Source organism: Bombyx mori, chromosome 24, assembly GCF_030269925.1.
Source record: "Bombyx mori chromosome 24, ASM3026992v2".
In the NCBI taxonomy this organism is placed as follows: Eukaryota; Metazoa; Arthropoda; class Insecta; order Lepidoptera; family Bombycidae; genus Bombyx; species Bombyx mori.
The window spans coordinates 10,802,337-10,824,479 of record NC_085130.1 but is presented as its reverse complement, the minus strand read 5'-3'; the positions used below and the strand labels follow the sequence as shown (position 1 = coordinate 10,824,479).

Here is a 22,143-nt window from a genome sequence, read left to right as displayed (position 1 = left end):
GGTGGCAGTCTCTGCGCTGCACTCGCACGAGGTGCTAGTGTGTTGTTTATTTAAAAATACGTTCCGCGCATCGGTCAGCGCGTTGCTGGGGGCATACCCAACACCGTTGGGTAGCGGCGACCGCGCCGCTGATAACGAGGGTAGATAATCAACACGAAACAATGGATGTGCGGTCGAGCAGGAGTACTTTGAGTGAGCAGGAGTTGATTGGTGATGAGGTAGAACAATTTCAAGAAGAGAATTCTATGCAAGAGATGAATGCGATGGAGGATTGGTTAAGACCAGAGAAGAGAAAAGATGTCAACAGTGACGATGAATGGACAACGATTAAATCGAAGCAGAAGAAGCTTAAACCGGAAGTTGAGAAAATAGAGATGTACTTAACTGGTAGTGAACCGCTGCCGAAACAATTTTCTTTAGCGAAAATATTTTGTGAGATGGATATTACCGATGTGGACCGCGTAAAATATGTTAACCCATACAAAGTGCGTATCGATGTACAGAACCCACTGAGCGCAGAGAGGATTGAAAAAAGTTCTAAGATAGCAGATAAAGGCTGGCGTGTACAAAGAGCTATGGAGAAGAATTTATCATATGGTGTTATTCGCGACATAGACTTGGAAATATCCGACAAAGAGATTTTTGACACAATATCGTGCCCCAAACCAGCAGAACTGGTATCTATATTCCGTCTCAACCGGCGCAGTAGCTCGGGCGACGGATGGGTACCTAGTGAGTCGGTGCGGTTATGTTTTAAGGGTGCGTTCATACCTGCGTATGTTTCTATAGGGGGGCTAAGAATCCGCGTGGACCGATACGTCTTCCCAGTATCCCAGTGCGGGTTGTGCTGGAAATTAGGACACCCTACAAAGAGATGTCCCACAAACAAAGAAATTTGTCCAAAGTGTGGAGGTAAACATAACAACTGTGAAACCACTACATTTAGCTGCGTCAACTGTAAAGGGGGGCATATGGCCATGTATAAAGGCTGTCCTGCATTTTTGAAAGAAAAGAGGCTTAGAGAAATCATGGCTGAATTTAATTGCACTTACAGAAAGGCTCTGACGATGTATGTAGCCCCTAGTTCTCCAGTACAGGTGCCCAAAAAGTTTAGTTTCACCGCTACCCCTGCTCCTCCGCTAATGGAGTACATCTCATCCGTGCCACCAAAAACCTTGCAAAGTAACGCACCGACTTTTGCTAGCGTCTTACAGACAAAAGCGGAGATTCACATCGAAGAAAACGCTAAACAAACACCAAGATCGGTTTCGAAAAAACAACGTCGTCGTCGTAGGGAGCCTGATGTATCTGTATTGGACTCGGCTGCTGAAGCTGAAATAGAAGAGATGCCCGGGAAAAATGCGCCTCTGGAACAGAAGGAAAGAAGAAATGTGAATTTTGTAGAGTTATTGAATAAATTGAAAGATCTTTTTTTTTAAAAACAGTGTCGCTAGAATCTAAAGTGAAAAGTGTACTTGAGTGTTGCATCGAATGGTTGATCTTGGTTGCGGTAGACAATATTTCCGACTGGCCAGTATTGAAAAACATATTAGATCTGTTTATGGACTATGGATAAAAATAAAAAACCTTTGAAATTAACTATACTACAATGGAACGCTCAAAGTTTAAGACCTAAGTTATTAGAGTTTGAAAATATTTTATTTAAAGAGAAAGTCCACATTGCCACCGTGAGTGAAACATGGTTAGAATCGAACAATCGACTTAAAATAACTAACTATATTATTTATCGTAGGGATAGGGACGACGGCTATGGCGGGGTTGCCATTTTTGTTCACAAATCTATTAATTCACAACTTTTTGATATACAAAACAATAGTCCCGGTTTAGAAATAATAGGTATTAAGGTTCACAATTGTAGGGATATTGAATATATATTCTCCGTGTATTGTGCTCCATCGGTACGCACTAGCCAACAGGATTGGGATGTGTTATTTTCATTGGTGAGTAAAAAAGCTTTAATTTTGGGCGATTTCAATGCGCACCACACTAACTGGTCTAATAAAAGTGATGCCAGAGGATTACAAATTTTTGAGGCTATCACAGATAATAGGTTCATTTCACTAAACGATGGTAAGTCAACACGTTTACGATTTAATAACAATAACAATCAGTTGCAACATTCCGCGCCTGATATATCTTTTGTCTCCTCCGATTTAGCTTTATTATTTGACTGGCGTATTTTAAACGAAACCCTCGGCAGTGATCATTTATTTATAAAAATTACTACCTCTTTTGATGTTTTACCTAGGAATATTTTACGGCGCAATTTCAAGTTAGCCGATTGGGACGGTTATAAGACATTACTGGAATCATTATGTAGTAATTATATCGTGTCGGAGAACCTACAAATAGGGTACGATCATTTTATAGAATATCTAAATATAGCAGCAGACGTTCATGTTCCATATATTCGATATAGTAGTACTTTCTCACCTAAACCCTATTGGAACGCAGATTTGTCTCGATCAGTAGCGATACGTAGATTGGCCCTTTCGACGTTTAGACGCAATCCGACGCCTAGGAACTTGAAACTACTTAATGAAAAAATACGTGACTCACAAAAACTGATCAGAAATACTAGAGATAAAGCTTGGCAGGGATATTGTACAGCAATAGATGGCGCAACAACGCAAAGTGAGATGTGGCAAAGAATGCAATGGTTTAAAGGCCGTAGAACTTCTAAACAATATGTCAGTGACGAAAACGCTAGTACCCTTCTGTATAGTATGACACCAGATTACGTCTCCCCTAAAAACCCATCATTTTCTTCTTGTAATCATAAATTAGAAATTCCTATCACTAGTCATGAACTGGAACGCTGTATCCGCGCAAAGGATACCGCACCCGGGTGTGATAATATTTCTTATTCAATGATTAAGCACTTGCCTGAGAACGCATTGGTTATGTTGTTATCACTTTATAACCGTTTTTACGACACCGGCTTCGTACCGGCCCAGTGGCGAGATATCGCCATCACACCTGTACCTAAGCCCGGACGTGACCCTCGCAGCGCATCTGCATTTAGACCTATTGCAATGATGTCGTGTTTATGTAAGATTTTCCACAGCACTTTAAGAAATCGGTTAGAATGGTTTATTGAAAAAAATAATTTACTCTCACCGGATACTACCGGATTTAGAAAAAGCCGTTCTACATTAAATAATCTCGTCGATTTAGTTTCGCAAATCCATTCAGCGTTTTCAGTCAATAACTTGACAATAGGTTGTTTTCTTGATATAGATAACGCATACAATAACATAAACATAAAATCGTTAATCCAGACTTTAGATCAAATAGGAGTGGGAAATAAAATGTGTCGATACCTCTGGAACTTTTTAAAAATTAAAAAATTAAGAATATACACTGGAAACTCATATATTTGCCGTTCTTCTGGTCAAGGTTTAGCTCAAGGCGACCCAATCTCGCCGTTGTTGTTTAACATAGCTACTATGCACATCTGCAGCTATATAACAAATGATGCGGTATCTATCTCTCAATACGCGGACGACTTTGTGTTGTATACGAGCATTAGTAATATTAGTGAGGGTGCTAATTGCCTACAAACTTCTTTGAACAAAATGATTACATCGCTTTCAGAGATAGGCTTGGAAATCTCGTCATCTAAAAGTAAAGTATGTATATTCAAAAGAGGGTATAGAAGAGAACATGTCAACCTTTTTATTAACAACATAGCGTTACAAGTAGTAGATTGTGTCAAGTACTTGGGTTTCTGGTTAGACCGCTCGTTAAAATGGAACAAACATATTGAAGAATTAATCGAGAAATGTTCGAAAACATTAAAAATTTTTAAAGTTTTAGCCGGTTCAGGGTGGGGAGTACATCCAGATCATTTAAGACGATTATATATATCTATCGTTCGTTCTAGATTAGACTATGGCAGTTTCCTTTATGATAACGCAGTTAAGAGTAAGACAGTTAAGCTCGATAGACTCCAAAATCAATGTATGAGAGTAATTGGTGGTTTTGTGAAAAGTACGCCTATACATGTAATGGAATGGGAGCTCAATTTGCAACCACTATTTGTGCGTAGGTACTATCTAGCCGGTAAATTCTGGTTGAAAGCTAAATCATTCAAAGATAACAAACTAATTGTGTCACTGAATCGACTTGTAGAACTTTGTCGTGACGTAGTATATTGGAGACGGAGGAAAAAACCTTTGTTAGTAACAGTACATGAATCACTCGATATCTATCCTATTTATACTTCTCAGCAAATGGAATGTTTCTCTCTTGATACATGGGTAAGCAGTGTGGACCTATCTAATATAATTAAAACTAAAATCGATGATTTGGAAAAGGCTAAACGTACTTATAATTGTGATTTCGTAAAACGTACATGCAATCAATATTTAAATTTAAATTATTCGAACTATTATTCAATTTATACTGATGGATCGCAGGAAGGGGACGAGTCGGGCTTGGCAGTGTTCGACCCGCAGACGCAACGTTCTATTAAAGTTAAACTATCGGCTAAAGTATCTATAATGTATGTAGAACTTTTAGCAATTGCAGAAGCAGTGTCTTATGTCGCGTCATTTGAATCCGGTAATTTTGTAATACTGACGGACTCCAAGAGTGCGTTACAACACTTGGCTCGATGTACCTCGATCTTTCGAGGCGCACCGATAGCCTACAGGATCCTGGAGACCGTTAGTAAAATGCAGAAAAAGAATATAGTGTTGCAATGGGTGCCGGCTCATATTGGATTGTACGGAAATGAAGTAGCTGATCGTCTAGCGAAAGAAGCCGTCACTGACGGACTGTTTCTTGATTGTTTACCTTATTTTAGTGATATTATTTATTTAGTTAGAAGACAATGCATAGATTTTTGGAAAGAATATTTTGACGAGAGATCACGAACTAAAGGTATATGGTATAGAACCAAACAGCCCAGCCTTTCTCGTCTCCCTTGGTTCACAGGAGTAGATATGCATCGAAAACATATTGTGACTGCCTTCAGACTTCGGTCTGGACACATTCCTCTAAATAGTTTTGGATTTTTGATGAAAATATGCGATTCACCAAACTGTGACGAGTGTGGAGTAGTCGAGGATGCAACCCACATAATGAAGGAGTGTGTACGGAGTGAAGCGGAGCGCAGTGGCTTTATGTTAGAATTTGATTTATGTGCAATGGATGTAGGCGTCTATAACAGCATCTTGGCCTCCCCCTTGTCGAGGGCAGCCAGAATGCTATATAAGTTGGTAGACGTAAGTATAAAGCGTCGCGCTTAAATTTTTTGTGTAAACTTTGAGGGTGACGTCTCGAAATCGAGAAGACCCTCTATATAAAAAAAAAAAAAATAAAGAGAAAAAAAAATAAAAAAAAAAAAAAGTGGGTGGCGCATTTACGTCGTAGATGTCTATGGACTCCAGTAACCACTTAACACCAAGTGGGCTGTGAGCTCGTCCACACATCTAAGCAAAAAAAAAGAAGAAAAAAACACCGATTTTGGCAGACTTCGACTGTGGGCAGATTTTTCCCCCCACTTATTAGCTGGTAGCGTAAGGGCTAATCCAGTTACGCGCTGGCTGGTAGGTTAACGCACGGGGCGCAATGAGAGAGCTGCCGTCACTAGCCCTAGCAAGAGCAGTGCTTCGTAGAATCTACGACCGGATCTGAAACGCGACCCACTGAGAAGATCCGGCGAGAAACTCAGTGGGCTGTGTCTGTGGGTTAATTTACTCGTCGAGCCCTTCGTCGCAAGCGACGGGTTCGATGAGAACGATGACTGGGCATTAATTCAATAGAGCAGCCCAAACTATCAGAACTCTTTACAGGAGAAGGTGTCCATAAATAAATAAAAAAATATTTTAACTACAACATACATTTTATTTATTTGGTAACGCCGATTCAAACGTAAGAGACAGCAAAATTTCTCTAGCGTAGTACATTTGTTGTTTAGGATGAGGCCATACGATACGAAATGATCTCGCATACAGTAAAAGCTCCTTATACGCGTTTCCACTAGTCACGGATTAAAAGCGATCCAATTCCAATATTCGCGACTAAAGATTTCTTTATACGCCGATCTTATCGATACATCGGTACGTACATGTCGGCGTTAAGCCAGGATTTACACACATAAGTTCTTTTACAATGAAAATACAATACAATTCTATAAAACTTTAACATTACTTGTTTACAACAAAAAGCTACGCCTGAGTTATTCAGTGGTTTTTACACAATTAGCCATTTTGTGTTGGTTATAGCAACTACAACTTCTTTTATACAAACAAATGTAATTACTGCGAAACAATTCACAAAACATAGCTTAATATTCAAAATACATATTTTAGTGATTTTACATGACTCACATTTAATTTAATTTACATGAATTACTTTTAAGTAATATTAACTAACATTGTTATTATCCAGCCTAATAATAGATGGCGCCAACAACATCATTGCATAACAATTACAATACTTTATTAAATTATTAGTACTGTTAATTATAATATAAATTATTATTAATATTTATGCTTTATTCATATTTAATCATTTATACAGTTATTAGTGTTTTTAAACAATAATATAAACATTAAACAATTCTGAACATTTTCACATCAAAACAGTGTCTGCTAATTATTAAATATGGTAGAACAACAGTTTTGTTGCTAATAATAAATAAATATTAACATATAATAAACTAAACTATATATTATTATGTTAATTATTGCCAACAGTGGCGTTTGCGCCCATATACACATTGATAATAAATAATAGTTTAAAAAAACTAATAAAATACGTTTTTTTTTATAGAAAATCCAACTAAAAATAGAAAATAAATTTTCATACATTTGAATTTATTTATTATTCTCATTATCCTCTCGCAGGTCTGCTGGAAGAGATTTCTCAAAGAAATAAGCAGTGCCTTTGTACATAATTTTCCTATTACTCTGTACTGTGTCTTGTTTTCTGTGTGTACATAAATAAATAAATAAATAAATTTAAATATAGTGTAAGAAAATTTGGTAGTTTTTTTTAAACTATTGTTTATTTTTCATTTTTTAGTTGAATTTCAAGCTTTCCAATTTTTTTTTAAATATTGAATTGTCATCGGTCCTTAATAAGTATACCAAATTTCGAATTAATCCGACGTTTTGAAGGGGGTCAAAATCATGTTCACAGATTCCGTTAAATACTAGCATACTTCTGTAGTTAATAAAAGCGTAACAGTAAAATAGACCTTATTACAACTACGCCTAAAGTATGTTTTTATTTTATCACGTACGGAAAGTATCCCTTAAGATCCCATATACATAAATTACAAATCCACATTTATATGTTTTTCTATATCCGCTGCGTATTCACGAAAACATAATTAATATAACGCACGAATAAACAGTCAGGGCTCTGAAACTGCGATACTTTAAGACAAATATTTTTTTGTATGGAAACTAGCGACATCTTGTAGCGGATGCCCCTAAACTTATATGTTGTTAAAGTTAAGGAATTTAATTATTGTACAACTAAACACAGAAAATAAAAAAATAAAAACAAAATCATACAAGTCTTTATTTGTTATAGACAAATCAATTAAATTTTAACAATTTGTGGTTTTTGAAAATTTACACACACCTTCATTAAAAACAAAATATAGGATAGGTTATTTGTTGCTGCCATTTACAGGGGCAATGAGAAACTAATCGAAGCGAAGCCATCTAGTGGCCGACGCCCGTAAACATTTTTGTCGAGTGCTTGACTTTGCTTATCTATAACTAATTTATGTGTATTATCTATGTAAAGAGTAGAGATGAAAAGGATAGTGGTTTGGCCGAATATTTGGCCCTTTCGGAGATATTCGTGCGCGTTCGGGTGTTATCGCACGTGAGCGGAGACCGCGACGACTCGGTACGACAACAATTTGATATTCATTCTACCACAATTTGCCACTTGTTAATTTTGATTAATAAATAAACTAATTAATAAAACAATCACTTTTGACGTGCGATTATAAAAACAAACGTTGTCCATAACCTATTTTTAAAATTTTACTATAACTCCGGCTGGATACCGGATAGTAAATCGGCATCCGGCCGGATAGTGAAAACATGGCCGGATACCGTATAGTTACCGTATACCCGTTTCATCTCTAGTAAAGAAGCTTTTACTGTATGACCCGAAATCTTCATTTAGCCACAGCGATCAAAGCCCTTACAGGCACGGATTCAGATCCCCTGTCATATTAACGTGGGAGCATAGGGTCTTCTGGCCATTCGGCACTGCTACCCTGAAAAGCTTCCCTTGGGGCATGCAGACGCATACCTTGAACTGACCTACCCCCTGAAGTTTATCAGTTCTGTTCAGAGGCATTGCTATCGGCAAATATCTGACGTCGACATAGACTCCCTCCTTGCCGCTTAGGATCACAGAGCCGTTAATTGACCTCAAGTACACGTCCTGGTCGGCGCTCCAGTGGAGTTTCTTGGACTCCATGTGCGTCCCCTCGGCTCCGCGGAGGTGGGCTGATGACTCCGAACGCAATATCAGGTCTTGGTCTATCGGCGAGGTGACGCGCTTAGTCGATATTTGCTGTTGACGGGGCGAAACTCTTGTAGCGACTCCCGGACCGGTAAGGCATTTCGATTATTAAAAATGGCGGCAGCAATAGGCAGATAATATATACATGCATATATTATAGAGGGGTGAAAAACTATTTGGTTTAAACGACATTTCCGTTTTGTTGTTTTTTTTAAGGGATTTTATGACTCGGTAACTAGGACCTTTAAGTCATATTTTAATTTAATGAAAAATGATAAAATGGAGTGAAATTAAATGAAATGAGATAAGATGATATGGGATGAAATATAATATCAGTAAAATGATGGTCATTTAATGAGGCTTTTTCAGTGGACTTTTTGGAGGATCCCAAGAAGTTACGTCCAGCGGTTTTGTTTGATTTTCCCACATTTGTGCACTTTCACAGATATTAAACAGTTAATAAAACCACCGTTATTACACGTTTAAACCTGAAGAAACACTAAATAGACAAAATAAAACAAAAAGCTTTGGCCAAAAAGTTCCTGCGACATCTCGCTTAATACGCGACATTTATCTTTCTAATTAAAAGCGCGTTTTATTTGATGTCAGCATCAAAAGTTCGATGTATTTAATTGAACTTCCTTTTAATTAAGTTTACTCCATTCAAATTAGCCGAATAAGTAGGGGAAGGCCGGGCAAAGTGGATACCTTAAGGTATGTAAGGTTATAGCAGAAAAGGTATACAATACAAAAACAAAATAATTATCACAAACCAGTCTTTATTTATTGCTCTTACATATACGAACATCAGTTACCATTAATATTTAAACAATAATCAACTACAATTAAAATTTTAAAAAGTACGAAAGTGTTCGCTTTGCCCGGTACCCCGGGTAAAGCGAACACAGTACTTGGGCAAAGTGAATACCCATATTCAATCTCTGAAAACAGAAATATCTTTAATAAACTTAAAAAAATAACTTTACTTGCCCGTAAAATTAGAAAATTAAGATTGGCAATTGTCACAGGTATAACCTAGAGCGCCATCAAAAGCAGAACAATCTTCGTGACACCATTGTTGACAAATGTCACATTGAATCCAATTTTCAATTGGTTTACCGTCTTCTTCTATATATATTTCACCGCAAAAAAAGCATAAAATATCCTTAAATTCTTTTATTTTCTTTGGCTGTTTAACCTTTTTAGTAGTTTTTTTGTCTTTGTCAGTCTTTGTATTAATCTTCTTAGGAACATTTTTTGACTTATCATTCAGTCTTTTATTAATATTCTTAACTTTATTTTTCTCATATTTATGCTTTTGATCTTCTTTGATCGGGGTACTGGTTAATATTTCCGATTTTTGTAATTTCCGTTTTCGCGTGGTCATTGGTTTGGCAGGATTTGGAATAGGTCTTAACACCAAGGGACTGCAATGGGAGGCTGAGCATTCCGGTTTAGGATCAGATGTGTTGTCACAGCTAGTATTTTGCCGAGTATTTACTTCAATATCTGGCACCACTGTGTCACCTCTCTGAGCAGCTATATCTGGCTCTAAAGCGGAAACAATTCGGGAACATCCAGGTTCTGGTTCAGGTGTACACCCGTCGCTACGAAACTTTTCACGCGTGTTAACAATGGGCGCAACAAAGTCTTGAAACTCACAAGAGGAAGTTCTGTTTCGAGATGGAAATATTTCTGATAGAGGATCTACTGAACTTGATGGAATCTGTTCTTGAAGAAGCGAAGGCGAAGGAGTTGAAGAAGTGTCTACAGAAGGTCTGGGAATATCTATCGTTTCTAGTGAGTTTGTACTTTTTGTGCCAATATTCATATTAGACATGCCTGCAAAAACAGCGGCTGGCTCATAATCTTCGTCACCAAAAGCATATTTGTTCACTGGCCAAATACCAGGTCTTTCAAATCCATGAACTGCATTTTGAGCTACTGCACTTTTCAGAAAAGCTGGTGATAGCAGTCTGGCTACATCGTATTGATTTATAATGCGTCCTGGGTGCGATTTTTGGAAGAAATTTATCTCCCTTTCAAAGTAAGTTTTTAGTGGGCCGTATACCGCTACATCCATGGGCTGCATTTTATGAGTTGTGTGTGGGGCCAAGGATAAAATTACGACATTGTTCTTGCTGGCGTAATCTAAAGCTGGGTAATACTTATGGCTCTCGTGGTTATCCAATAATAGAAGTATTTTTTTCTCAGGGGTAGGTCGAACATGTTCCACAAAAAAATGCATCCAATCAAGGAATACCTCACCTGAAGTCCAACCATTTGGAGTACAGGTTCCTTGAGTGCCGGGAGGCGCACCATCAAGTAGTCTGGGTTGCATCTTTTTTCTGGCGAAAATTAAGAATGGTGGGAGGAATGAACCAGCGGCATTACAACAACCTATGACAGTAGTTAATTGACCACGTTCTGCACTGGCGATGATGCCCACTTGTTTCTTTCCTTTCGTTGATAGCACTTTAGGCGGCTTATTTGTGGTTGTAGATATACCAGTTTCATCCATGTTGTATAATCTAGATGCATCAATATCATATTTTACTGTTAAAGCTTCAAGGTTTTCATAAAAACGGCCAACTTCATGTCTATTAAATCCTTTTGCCCTTGCAACCGATGTTGCCTCTGGAGTCCTGAGGGATATTTGATTGTGACGAGACAAAAATGACGATAGCCAATCATCTCCAGCTTTTTCGTACTTGTCCCAGTTATTCGGGTAGTTCAAATTATTTTTCTTGGCGTAGATGAACGCTAAATTTTTGAATTCATCTCGAGTCAAGCCAAAAAATACAGAATCCATATCTTTGAGATATGTCACCAACTCTATTTCCTGATCTTCAGTGAAAACCGGACGGAATCGACCAAGCTTTGAAGCAACGGTGCCGGTTTTTACATGCCTATACAAGGTTGCATAAGCCAAACCATACTTTTTAGCTGTGCTTTTTATTGATTCTCCAGCTTTGCACAAATTAATAGCCGTTTGCATAGCATTTTCATCCCACGTCCCTTGCTTAGTTTTTTTTTTATATTTATTCACCATCTGAAACAAATAAAAGACATTTTTAGATAATAAGTCACCAATGAGACATAGCGGGCAAAGTGGATACCATATCCACTTTGCCCTATTCACTTTGCCCGACTAGGTAAGTTTGGAGGTTAACACATTTCATACAAAAACTAATAATTCTGAGTTTCTGTTTAATATACCATAAAAACCTACTTTGATATGCTACCGAATTAAGACATTCCTAAAAATCAAAAACTAATAATACAAGAGAATTGATCAATGTACTTACCGCATAAAATCAATCTTTTATTTACGAAAACACAAATCTCCACTCGGCGGACGGGACGCGACGCGGCCCCTCACTTCGATGTTTGCCGCGTACTAAACAAAGATGGCCGAACGTAACAGTGGTGGCGTGTTGAATGAAAAACTAATAATTTAGGAGTAGTGGGGAGTATTCGCTTTGCCCGGGGTATTCACTTTGCCCGGCCTTCCCCTATTTTTGTTATGATATTTTTTCCAAATTTTAAACTTTAATGTTTCTTCTAGTAACAAAAGTGTAACTTAAGCCAAATAGCATGTCACTCCTCGATATATAGATACTGGAAGAGCTAAAAGCGTATTAATTAGTTGAAATAAAACCCGCAAAATTATAATTTGCGTAATTAGGTACTGGTAGTAGGACCTCTTGTGAGTCCGCACGGGTAGGTACCACCACCCTGCTTAATTCTGCCGTGAAGCAGTAATTCGTTTCGGTTTGAAGGGCGGGGCAGCCGTTGTAACTATACTGAGACCTTAGAACTTATATCTCAAGGTGGGTAGCGCATTTACGTTGTACACGTCTATGGGCTCCAGTAACCACTTAACACCAGGTGGGCTGTGAGCGCGTCCACCCATATCGTCTTTTCGCATTAATAGTGTAAAATTTCCAAAAATATTCGAAATTGAGTTAATATGCGGAATCATTTGGTATCACCATTAACAAAATTAATACATAATTTTATCTTACTTTAAAATACAGATAATGTAACTGGTACAAAATAAAAAAGAAATGTCACAAAGATGATTAATATTAAAGATATCACATGTTTTAAACCGTTAAAAAAAACTCTCATGTGAAATTATTAAGTTTTGAGATTATACAGTTTTAATGAGAGAAGACGATAATATAAGCTATAAAAAAATAATTACATTACCGGTGGTAGGACCTCTTGTGAGTCCGCACGGGTAGGTACCACCACCCTGCCTATTTCTGCCGTGAAGCAGTAATGCGTTTCGGTTTGAAGGGCGGGGCAGCCGTTGTAACTATACTTAGATCTTAGAACTCAATATCTCAAGGTGGGTGGCGCATTTACGTTGTAGATGTATATGGGCTCCAGTGACCACTTAACACCAGGTAGGCTGTGAGCTGGTCCACCCAACCAAGCAATAAAAAATAAAAATTTGCAATTTTTGAAATTATACAGTTTTAATGCGAGAAGACGAATTATAAGCTATAAAAAATAAAAAAGAATTAAATAAATATAATAATAATTAAATAAATAATAATAAGACAAACGCACTTTCGCCTGCAAATTGTTGATCGGCTCGTGTATATTGATCTCGGGGGATGCTGTGCTGAACGCAGCCTCCCCGGAGTCGAGGCTGATCAGCTCCAACGAGTTCACGCCGCGGATGAAGACCCCGGACGAATTCATTAGCAGTTTCGTGTCCGATCGTGATAGTCTGAAGTCATAAAGTAATACCTCCATATCGACAGGCAAAAAGCACTAAGTAGCCTTAAGCGACATTTTTGCAACTTTTTTTATTTTCTACCTAAGCTGATAGCCTTGAGAGACTATATCAGCGTAACCTTAACTAGTAGGTGAGCTCACGGGGCTCAAGCCTGACAGCATTGCTAACACGAACCCTAGCAAGAGCCGTGCTTCGCAGAATGGAGATGTGAGTGAGGTTTGAATTTATTTTTACACTGCTTTGTAAGCAATAACCCGCAAAAATAATGCTCACAATCTGTTATCTATGGGCGAAACTGGGCATAGGCCGGTTTTCCATCAACATTTATAATGTTTTAATTTTTAAATAAATTCCTTTTTTTTCTCTTACCTAAGCTGATAGCCTTGAGAGGCTATATCAGCGTAACCTAATTAGTAGGTGAGCTCACGGGGCTCAAACCGGGAGTGTCGCTAACACTGGCCCTAGTAAGAGCAGTGCTTCGCAGAATCTACCACCGGATCGGAAACGCGACCCACTGAGAAGATCCGACGAGAAACTCAGTGGGCCGTGCAGCTTTACTGGGGAGCCATTTAAAATTAAAAACTTTGGAAAAAAATATCATAACAAAAATAACTTCTTCGGCCATTTAGAATTCTGGTAGGCAACGGCTTGGCTCTGCACCTGGCATTGCTGAAGTCCATGGGCGACGGTAACCACTTACCATCAGGTGGGCCGTATGCTCGTTTGCCAAAAAGAGCAATAAAAAAAAAATTGAATGTGGTAAACGTAATTGAAGTTCAATTAAAAACATCGAGCTGTTGATGCTGATCCCAAATAAAATACGTCTAATTACAAATATAATTGTTCCATAAATTTAATAGCATTTCACTCCTTGATATGTTTATCATCGCATGGCGAGTTTTTACGGAGCCCTACGAAAGATTAGCACCGCTTCTCCTATCAACAGAGCGGTTTATAGGTGGACAAGCTCACGGCCCACCCGATGGTGAGTGGTTACCGTCACTCATGGACGTGAGCAATGCCTGAGGTAGAGCCAAGCCACTGCCTACAGTACAATACTCTCCACAAGCCTTAATAAGTTCCCGGTCACCCTACTGTTTTGTTCCATTACTACAAAAAAAACCATTCAGAAACTTATTGATTACTCTAGGTCAGTGGTCGGCAACCTTGTCAACCAAAAGAGCCAAATGAGTCGTCTATTATCAAAGGTGGCAATCTGTGCATTTGGACAAAAAAAAAGTATTGATATGTCAATACAGATTGATTTGAATATAATCGTCTCCTTCAAAGAATGCGGTTCAAAACCTGCATTAAATAAAGGTTAATACTTAACCTGTTATTTATCTAAGATGTCGTTCCGAAGAGTTTTGTGACTGCCAATGGAATACAAAGTGAATAATTCGTTTTTCTGATTTACCAATCATTGTCCAAAAGTCAGATTGCCGGCTTTGATAATAGTCGACTCAAATATAGATACGATAGCACACAAATGAAATTTGTTCAATTCTCTTTTAAAAATTTCGATATTGATTTTGAATATTTCTAAGACACTATTTTTAGGACTACCAAAGGCTTGCCCATTTCATATCGACGCTTGAAAGGCAAACGGGACTAAGCGACAATACGTGAACTTTACAGTAGACTAATTTCAAGTTGAAATACCTGAAAACAAAATTTATTTTAACTAATCCAGCTGTAGTAGAATCTAGCTAGTAGCTGTAGGATTGAAATGATTTTAATAGACCTAGAAATATATTTTTTGCGCATCGAATATGGTTATTGCCTATCATTTATGCACAAAACAGTTATTGTCGCTTAGTCATGTTTGCCTTTCAAGTGTCGATATGGATATTCGTGGAAATCTGAACGCTACATACAATGTTGGTGAAGTCAATACCTAGTCTGTAGATTGAATAGAACAGAGCCATTCTCGCTGGTTATGCTCATGGGTGTATCACTGAAGCTCTCAATCAAACCGTCTCTCTTATATACATTCTCCAAGTTGGTTTTACCAAAGAACTTTATAGCATTGTGTTCCGGAAGAAACTCCATGCTCTCTAGACCTGAAAAAAAAGTGAAACACCACTCAACAATAAAAATACAAAGGCGAATTTTATGTTTGTACTAATTGGATGCATTTCGTTGTGCTTCCTTAAGTGTGATGTGTCCTTTTTATGTAAAAATCTTGCCCTAATTGCTTTCACAGCTGTTGTGACTAGGAAATTTAAGCAATATCATAGTTATTTCTTTCCTTGTATACTCTACACCTTTTACATCAGATCCGTTGATAATAAATATTAATAAATTGTGATAACAAAAAGATGACTAATTCCTTAGGTTTCTAATGAAGATTGAAGAGTGAGAATTGTATAATTATATTTGTTAAGGTTTTATTAAATAATTTAAATATTAATATCCATGGACAAACTTAGTGAAGAATGTTGTTAATTGACATTTCACAGATTCAATCCTGTATTAATACTAAAAGTTAATTAAGTATTATCAAAGTTATTGACATAGCACAGTGGATTACTAGCTGAAGTGGAAATGGGCTGGCCATGTTAGCCGGAGAGTAGAAAACCGTTGGGATAAGAGTGTTCTTAAATTGAGACCTTGAATTGGTAAATATAGTGCAGGACGTCCTCAGGCTCAGTGGAGTGACGATCTATGCAGGGTGGCTGGTATGAGCTGGATGGGAGAAGCAGAGGATCAAGCTCAGTGGCGTACAATTGGAGAGGTCCAGCAATGTACTATAGGCTTACGATGATGAATCGGGTATAAAAGTTGGAACAGCACGCAGATCAGAAGAAGAGTTAAAAAGAACAGGATAATTGTTCAATTCCCTTCCTAATAATGGTAATGAGGATATGGGCATAGGTTAAATACGGTATTTAAGTTATTAACAGAAAAATAATGTATAAGACCTTAGACCTTATCTTTGTCTTTATATCCGGTTGGACACCAATGATAGGGTAGCTTAGGTACTAAAGAAATATAGTTTCAAAACTGTACGTGAACTTGATCGATATTTTAGATCAACGATAAAACTGTGGTACTGACGTCGCTTCTAGACGTGTGTGTGAATTTTCAAATTATTTGGACGTCTTTAAGTCTGTTAAAATTACGTTAAAATATTCCATTCCATATATGCAGGACGAACTAATGATAGGGCGTTAGAAAAGAACTTACTTATTAAGACCTATTACGTCCTAATATCTACAGTTTGATTATTTTTTTGTTGAAAACAAGAATAGTTACCTTGTCCCAATCTCAAGACGGCTAGTATCGTGAATGTCAGAATTAAGTTCCCGATAGCCAATACGAATAAAAGACAAACGAGAGTCCAAAATGCGAAGGTTTTCCTCCCTCTGTGTACGGTTTCCGTGACATCGTTCCCGTTCCTGTCCGAATAATTTTTAATATTACTTTTGAGTAACGTATGCGTTGGAGTTTTTGTTATCAGAGCCTTTTCAGCTCGGTTTCTCTCTAACGTGCTCTCGGACATGGTCTCTGAGGACGAAGATACTCCGCGGAGGCCAACCGACATAACGCACTAATGTTTACGCACGTATTTCAATGGGAAACCATTAAATTAAAAATAGATTTTTTTAGAAGGATGCGACAACAAAATATTGAGCGAGAAGCATCGCCTTTTATTGGTTAAGCCTATTTCAGACTAAATCCAATTGACCAATAAGGAGTGAGTCAATTTGATGTTGCCATATAAAAAATTTAAGAAGATGTGATCAAACTAATTGAGAAATATTTCTGAACGATTGGAAAACAGTGATGACAACATGACGCAGTGAATTATTGACAAATTTGACAATCTGCACTGTAATCATGGCGTCGGAGAGATACAGTTTTTCTCTCACAACATTTAGGTAAAAAAACTATATATTTACATGTTTTAAAAGTCTAATTAGCAATGGAACATAAAGTTCTGTGATAATTTTCAATGATGACTTAAGTTGCTTAATGTCTTAGCGTCTAATCTACTCTGTTTGATTCACACTAAAGTTGCGGTATGATTTTTGGTTAATGTTATCTCAATTGTTGTGTTTTTGCAGCCCCTCGGGCAAATTAGTGCAAATCGAATATGCTTTAGCTGCCGTAGCCGCCGGTGGTACTTCCGTCGGCATCAAAGGTTAGTAAATAAAAATTAAAGGTTATTATAATTCTAAACTAGAACTATAACTTCCTTTGTACTAATTACTGTGTATCATCACATAAAAAAACCGCAAATGTATATTTTTTCCCAGGATGACTCAGTATTTTTAAGAGTAAAAAGGATGTTTTCATATTTGCAGCGTCAAATGGCGTCGTGATTGCCACAGAGAACAAACACAAGAGCATACTGTATGATGAACACAGTGTCAACAAAGTCGAGATGATAACTGGCCACATTGGTGAGTTGAGTCTCCTTTTTGTCCCTACTTATTTGCTGATAGCCTAGGAGGCCATTCCAGTTACGCCTAAACAGGTAGGTGAGCTAACGGGCTTAACGTAAGCGAATTTTCTAGCAGCGAAGCAGTAATGCGTTTCGGTTTGAAGGGTGGGGCAGCCCTTGTAACTATACTGGGCTCAGGTAACTACTTAACACCAGGTGGGCTCTGAGCTCATCCACCCATCTAAGATATAAAAAAAAAAACATCAGAAACATGTTAGTTAGTTTTAAATTTTAACATTAGTTACTTAATACTCCTATTCGTATAAGAGAACAAGTATTGTCTGCTTTTCTTACTCATCCTACATTGTGTGAACTTGACGCACATATCTTTTTTACCATTCAGGCTTATTATAAATTGTCATCTCGGCATTGATACCCATCTCATATCATCATTTACACAGTGCAGTACTATTTTCAGACTTCCACTTATATGGGATAAATTCTTCTTTCATCAACTGCTTTCCTATAAATGAACAATTATATTGGTTATAAAGAATTTATCTTGTATATATATGTCAAAGGAAGCAATGAATAGAGTTGATTCTTGTTTACATACAAAATGCATATATTATTATTTTTAGGTTGTAATTACTTTTATAATTCTTAATTTTATTTTATTTTGTTTGTTACATTTTCCTATAGCTTTAAAACCTTCTATAAAAATAAATTGTAATAAAAGGTGCCAAAATTGTAAATTCATGTAGGTAACAACCAATCAGAGCAGAGCATTTATCTTCCGCATGGTCAAGGTGCCATCTTTACTTTGGGAAGGCGTATATTGTCTGGTGACACATTTTGAGCAATAAAAACGTATCGAGTTGGATCGTTGGAGAGTTCAAGTGAGATTGGTGCAATTGCTGCTCGGTCTAAACTGTAATATTCTCCCACAATATTACCGTGGAATAACAAAATATTGTATAATCTAAATGAAACTAGTGATAAAACCAATCATAGTTATCATTTGTGTTTTATATCTGTCACTATCTGTCTCGGTCGCTCATGCAAACATGTCCGCTATCCATCTCTCTCATCATTTTGTCGTAAAATTAAGAACCTACCAAGAGCTTGTGTGAATAAAAAACATTTGAACTGAGTAAAATGGGTTAGTATCAGGTCACTCGGGGTTCTTATTTTTTTTAGTATGAAACTAACAAGTTTTGTACCATTTTACAATCCTGATTTAATGCGCGAACTTTTAATGGCACTTGCCAAGGCACTTTAGTACTTTTTTTTAAAGGAGGGCCTTTCAAAGTCGACAAATTTTGAAAATTTTAGATTCATAGTTTGACAAATAATCTTAATTCTAGAAAACTTGGGGTCAGTTGTGCTTTTATTTTTGACTGTGGTTCTAGAAATGTTATTTAGGGTTACGGTTCCAAAGTTTAAATGAACAAAAATAATAAAAATTAACCACAATAACCGAAAAATGGTTACAGTTTGACCAAATTTCTAGGTTTTCCTTAAATGGTCATAATTTCCAAACTGCATTGGATAGATTTTTTTTCTGATTTTTCTCATGATTGTTCCTGTCACCAGGTTTCGGCTTGACGTTGAGTTCTGGGACACCATGTTTATGGTTGTCAATACATATCCTAACCTTCTCGTCGAACCCGTCACTGAGTGACCTGACTTTCTCGCCGGATCTTCTCAGCGGGTCGTGTTTCAGACCCGGTGGTAGATTCTGCGAAGCGCTCCTTTTGTTAGGGTTAGTATTAGCAACGTCGTCAAGGTTTGAGCTTCGTGAGCTCACCTACTGGTTCGGTGAATCTAGAATAACTCCTCAAGGTTACTAGAGTATAGGAATGAAAAAAAAATCCTACTTAAGTTAGGATTTTTTTTTAAGCGGTAGGCAGCGGCTTGGCTCTGCCCCTGACATTGCTGAAGTCCATGGGCGACGGTAACCACTCACCATCAGGTGGGCAGTATGCCCGTCTACCTACAAAGGCAATAAAAAAAAAAAAACAATTTGTGACATGTCCGCTTGGTCAATATGAGGGAAAATGTCTATGGTATATATAAATATGAGCATAGCTTTAGCTTACTAGATACAAATTCGGGATACATTATTGGCTTGAATTAAGGAAACAGGTAACTAATTGACGTTGGTACAAGTAATCCTCTCCAGAAAAACCCTAACACACTAGCACTCAACAGTATAAAAAAATCATTAATATACCTTTTAAAGTAGAATAGTATCTTAATTTAAACTTTCCATATACCGAACAGAAACTTCATAGAGGTAATATTGTTGATCGCTACTGTACTATCATATTTTATAGATTTAATAGACCCTTTAGGAATGTTTGCACAACAAAACTTGTCGAAAAGCTTAAAACTGTACACATTACACTACAAAAAGTAATCATTTCTTGTTTATTACAGGCATGGTTTACTCGGGAATGGGTCCAGACTATCGTCTACTGGTGACTCAAGCAAGGAAGATGGCCCAGCAGTACTTCTTGATGTATCATGAGCCGATCCCGACTGCGCAATTAGTGCAACGAGTAGCTACGGTCATGCAGGAGTACACACAGTCGGGGTGAGTGGATCTATATGGCTTTGGGTGTCGGATCCGTTGGTAGATTCAGCGAATCACTGTTAAGGCAGATGTTTCTTTAAAACTTTCCTTATAGATGCATTATACAAACGCTATTGAGGTTTCGTTAACACTACAAATGCAGTAATTTTACTGGTGGTAGGACCTCTTCTGAGTCCGCGCGGGTATGTACACTACACTGCCTATTTCTGCCGTGAAGCAGTAATGCGTTTCGGTTTGAAGGGTAGGGCAGCCGTTGTAACTATACTTAAGACCTTAGAACTTATATCTCAAGGTGGATGATGCATTTACGTTGTAGCTGTCTATGGTCTCCAGTAACCACTTAACACCAGGTGGGCTCGTCCACCCATCTAAGCAATAAAAAGAAAATGTTACATTTCTTTTTAATTTAATATCCTACTCTAATAGTTTATAGCGCTGTTTTTTAAATCTTTCCACTTGCTACGGTGGCGCCATCTTAATTGGCTTCCTTGATTTACATAAATAGTGATTGAATGTTTTAATTAAGGTATCTCATTTTCAGTTCTATATAAATGTTGTTTTTTTTTTTATTTTTTTTTTTATTTTTTTTTTTATTGATGGATGGACGATCTCAGCCCACGTAGTGTTAATTGGTTACTAGACATCTGCAACGTAACTGCTGCCACCCACCTTGAGATGTGAGTTCTAAGTCTAAGGTATCGGTATAGTTACAACGGCTGTCCCACCCTTCAAACTGAAACGCATTACTGCTTCACAGCAGAAATAGGCGGGGTGGTGGTACCTACCCGTGCGGACTCACAAGAGGTCCTACCACCAGTAAAATGAATGGTTTTATGGTTTTCTGAATGAATGAATGGTTTTCTATGATAAGTCCATGGACAACATACTAAGTATTTACTTAAAACCAGTTAAAAAGTGTTTGTTACTTTGTCTACAAACTGGCCTTTAAATAAACTAGCTAAACAGATCTTCGGGCTGAAATTAAGAGTGTGTATGCATATCGCTCAAACTAAATTCTGTTTCAGTGGCGTCCGACCCTTTGGGGTATCTCTATTGATCTGTGGCTGGGAAGAAGGACGTCCTTACCTGTTCCAGTGTGACCCCTCCGGAGCCTATTTTGCATGGAAAGCCACAGCCATGGGAAAGAACTTTAATAATGGAAAAACTTTCCTTGAAAAAAGGTAAATATCACTCTGTGCTCTGTACTGATCCCGAGCTCTTCTCGTGCACAAACAGACACAGATCCGACCTACATCTAGCCTCTAGTCCTATACTTCACTACTATAGACACAGTCCTCTGCAGCTCTGTACTGATCCCGAGCTCTTCTCGTACACAAACAGACACAGATCCGACCTACATCTAGCCTCTAGTCCTATACTACACTACTACAGGCACAGTCCTCTGCAGCTCTGTTCTGATCCCGAGCTCTTCTCGTACACAAACAGACACAGATCCGACCTACATATAGCCTCTAGTCCTATACTACACTACTACAGATATTATTTTTTCCAGATATACAGAAGACTTGGAGTTAGATGACGCAGTTCACACAGCTATCTTGACCCTTAAGGAAGGTTTTGAGGGTCAAATGACTGCAGATAACATAGAAGTTGGCATCTGTGACGCGAGCGGGTTCCGTCGCTTAGAGCCAGCCCACGTGAAGGATTATCTGGCTAACATACCTTAAGATGTGTACGGGCAATGTGCTCAAATGAATAATAAACGAATATTTTTTTTAAGTTTTCAATTGATTTATTCTTTGTTGTTCTTTGATGTTGATATAGTTCCTTGTAAATTTTAACATTAGGAAGAAGAGTAATTAAAAAAGTTCCAGCAAAGTATAAAGTAACACTGTTTTAGTACTTAGAACCCAA

General features: G+C 37.7%; 4 protein-coding genes across 4 annotated transcripts in view; 2 read left to right on the top strand and 2 right to left on the bottom strand.

Moving 5' to 3' along the window:
- LOC134201268 (uncharacterized) overlaps window positions 1–1,695 on the top strand; it is a 395,935-nt gene extending 394,240 nt beyond the window's left edge. The window contains exon 2 of the mRNA XM_062675776.1: window positions 9–1,695. Within this exon, the coding sequence (XP_062531760.1) occupies window positions 162–1,439 (1,278 nt within the window). The 5' untranslated portion in view covers window positions 9–161 and the 3' untranslated portion in view covers window positions 1,440–1,695. The remainder of the gene's footprint in view (window positions 1–8) is intronic.
- A 4,158-nt stretch (window positions 1,696–5,853) lies between these two features.
- Window positions 5,854–13,034, bottom strand: LOC134201267 (uncharacterized). The gene is made up of 2 exons (XM_062675770.1): window positions 11,835–13,034; window positions 5,854–11,578 (listed from the first exon to the last, which is right to left on the bottom strand). The coding sequence occupies exon 2, from the start codon at window positions 11,576–11,578 to the stop codon at window positions 9,533–9,535; it is 2,046 nt and encodes a 681-aa protein (XP_062531754.1). The 5' UTR covers window positions 11,835–13,034; the 3' UTR covers window positions 5,854–9,532.
- LOC101740923 (uncharacterized) lies at window positions 5,854–16,957 on the bottom strand. Its single transcript, XM_038019892.2, has 4 exons — window positions 16,538–16,957; window positions 15,177–15,342; window positions 13,108–13,270; window positions 5,854–8,577 (listed from the first exon to the last, which is right to left on the bottom strand). Exons 1-4 carry the CDS (start codon window positions 16,824–16,826, stop codon window positions 8,200–8,202), a joined length of 996 nt encoding a protein of 331 aa, XP_037875820.1. The 5' UTR covers window positions 16,827–16,957; the 3' UTR covers window positions 5,854–8,199.
- A 152-nt stretch (window positions 16,958–17,109) lies between these two features.
- Window positions 17,110–22,085, top strand: LOC732876 (proteasome 25 kDa subunit). Its single transcript, NM_001046879.1, is given in 6 exon segments — window positions 17,110–17,163; window positions 17,350–17,426; window positions 17,590–17,688; window positions 20,112–20,268; window positions 21,294–21,449; window positions 21,782–22,085. Coding segments are annotated over 6 exon segments (705 nt in total). The 5' UTR covers window positions 17,110–17,122; the 3' UTR covers window positions 21,957–22,085.
- The last annotated feature ends 58 nt before the right edge of the window (window positions 22,086–22,143 follow it).

Excerpts from the sequence above, each read along its gene's own strand:
- LOC134201267 (XM_062675770.1), bottom strand. The coding sequence starts at position 11,578 with ATGGTGAATAAATATAAAAAAAAAACTAAGCAAGGGACGTGGGATGAA.
- LOC101740923 (XM_038019892.2), bottom strand. The coding sequence starts at position 16,826 with ATGTCGGTTGGCCTCCGCGGAGTATCTTCGTCCTCAGAGACCATGTCC. Across the intron at positions 15,343-16,537 it reads CGTCTTGAGATTGGGACAAG|GTCTAGAGAGCATGGAGTTT; the intron begins GTAACTATTCTT and ends CTTTTTTTTCAG. Across the intron at positions 13,271-15,176 it reads CTATTCAATCTACAGACTAG|ACTATCACGATCGGACACGA; the intron begins GTATTGACTTCA and ends TTATGACTTCAG.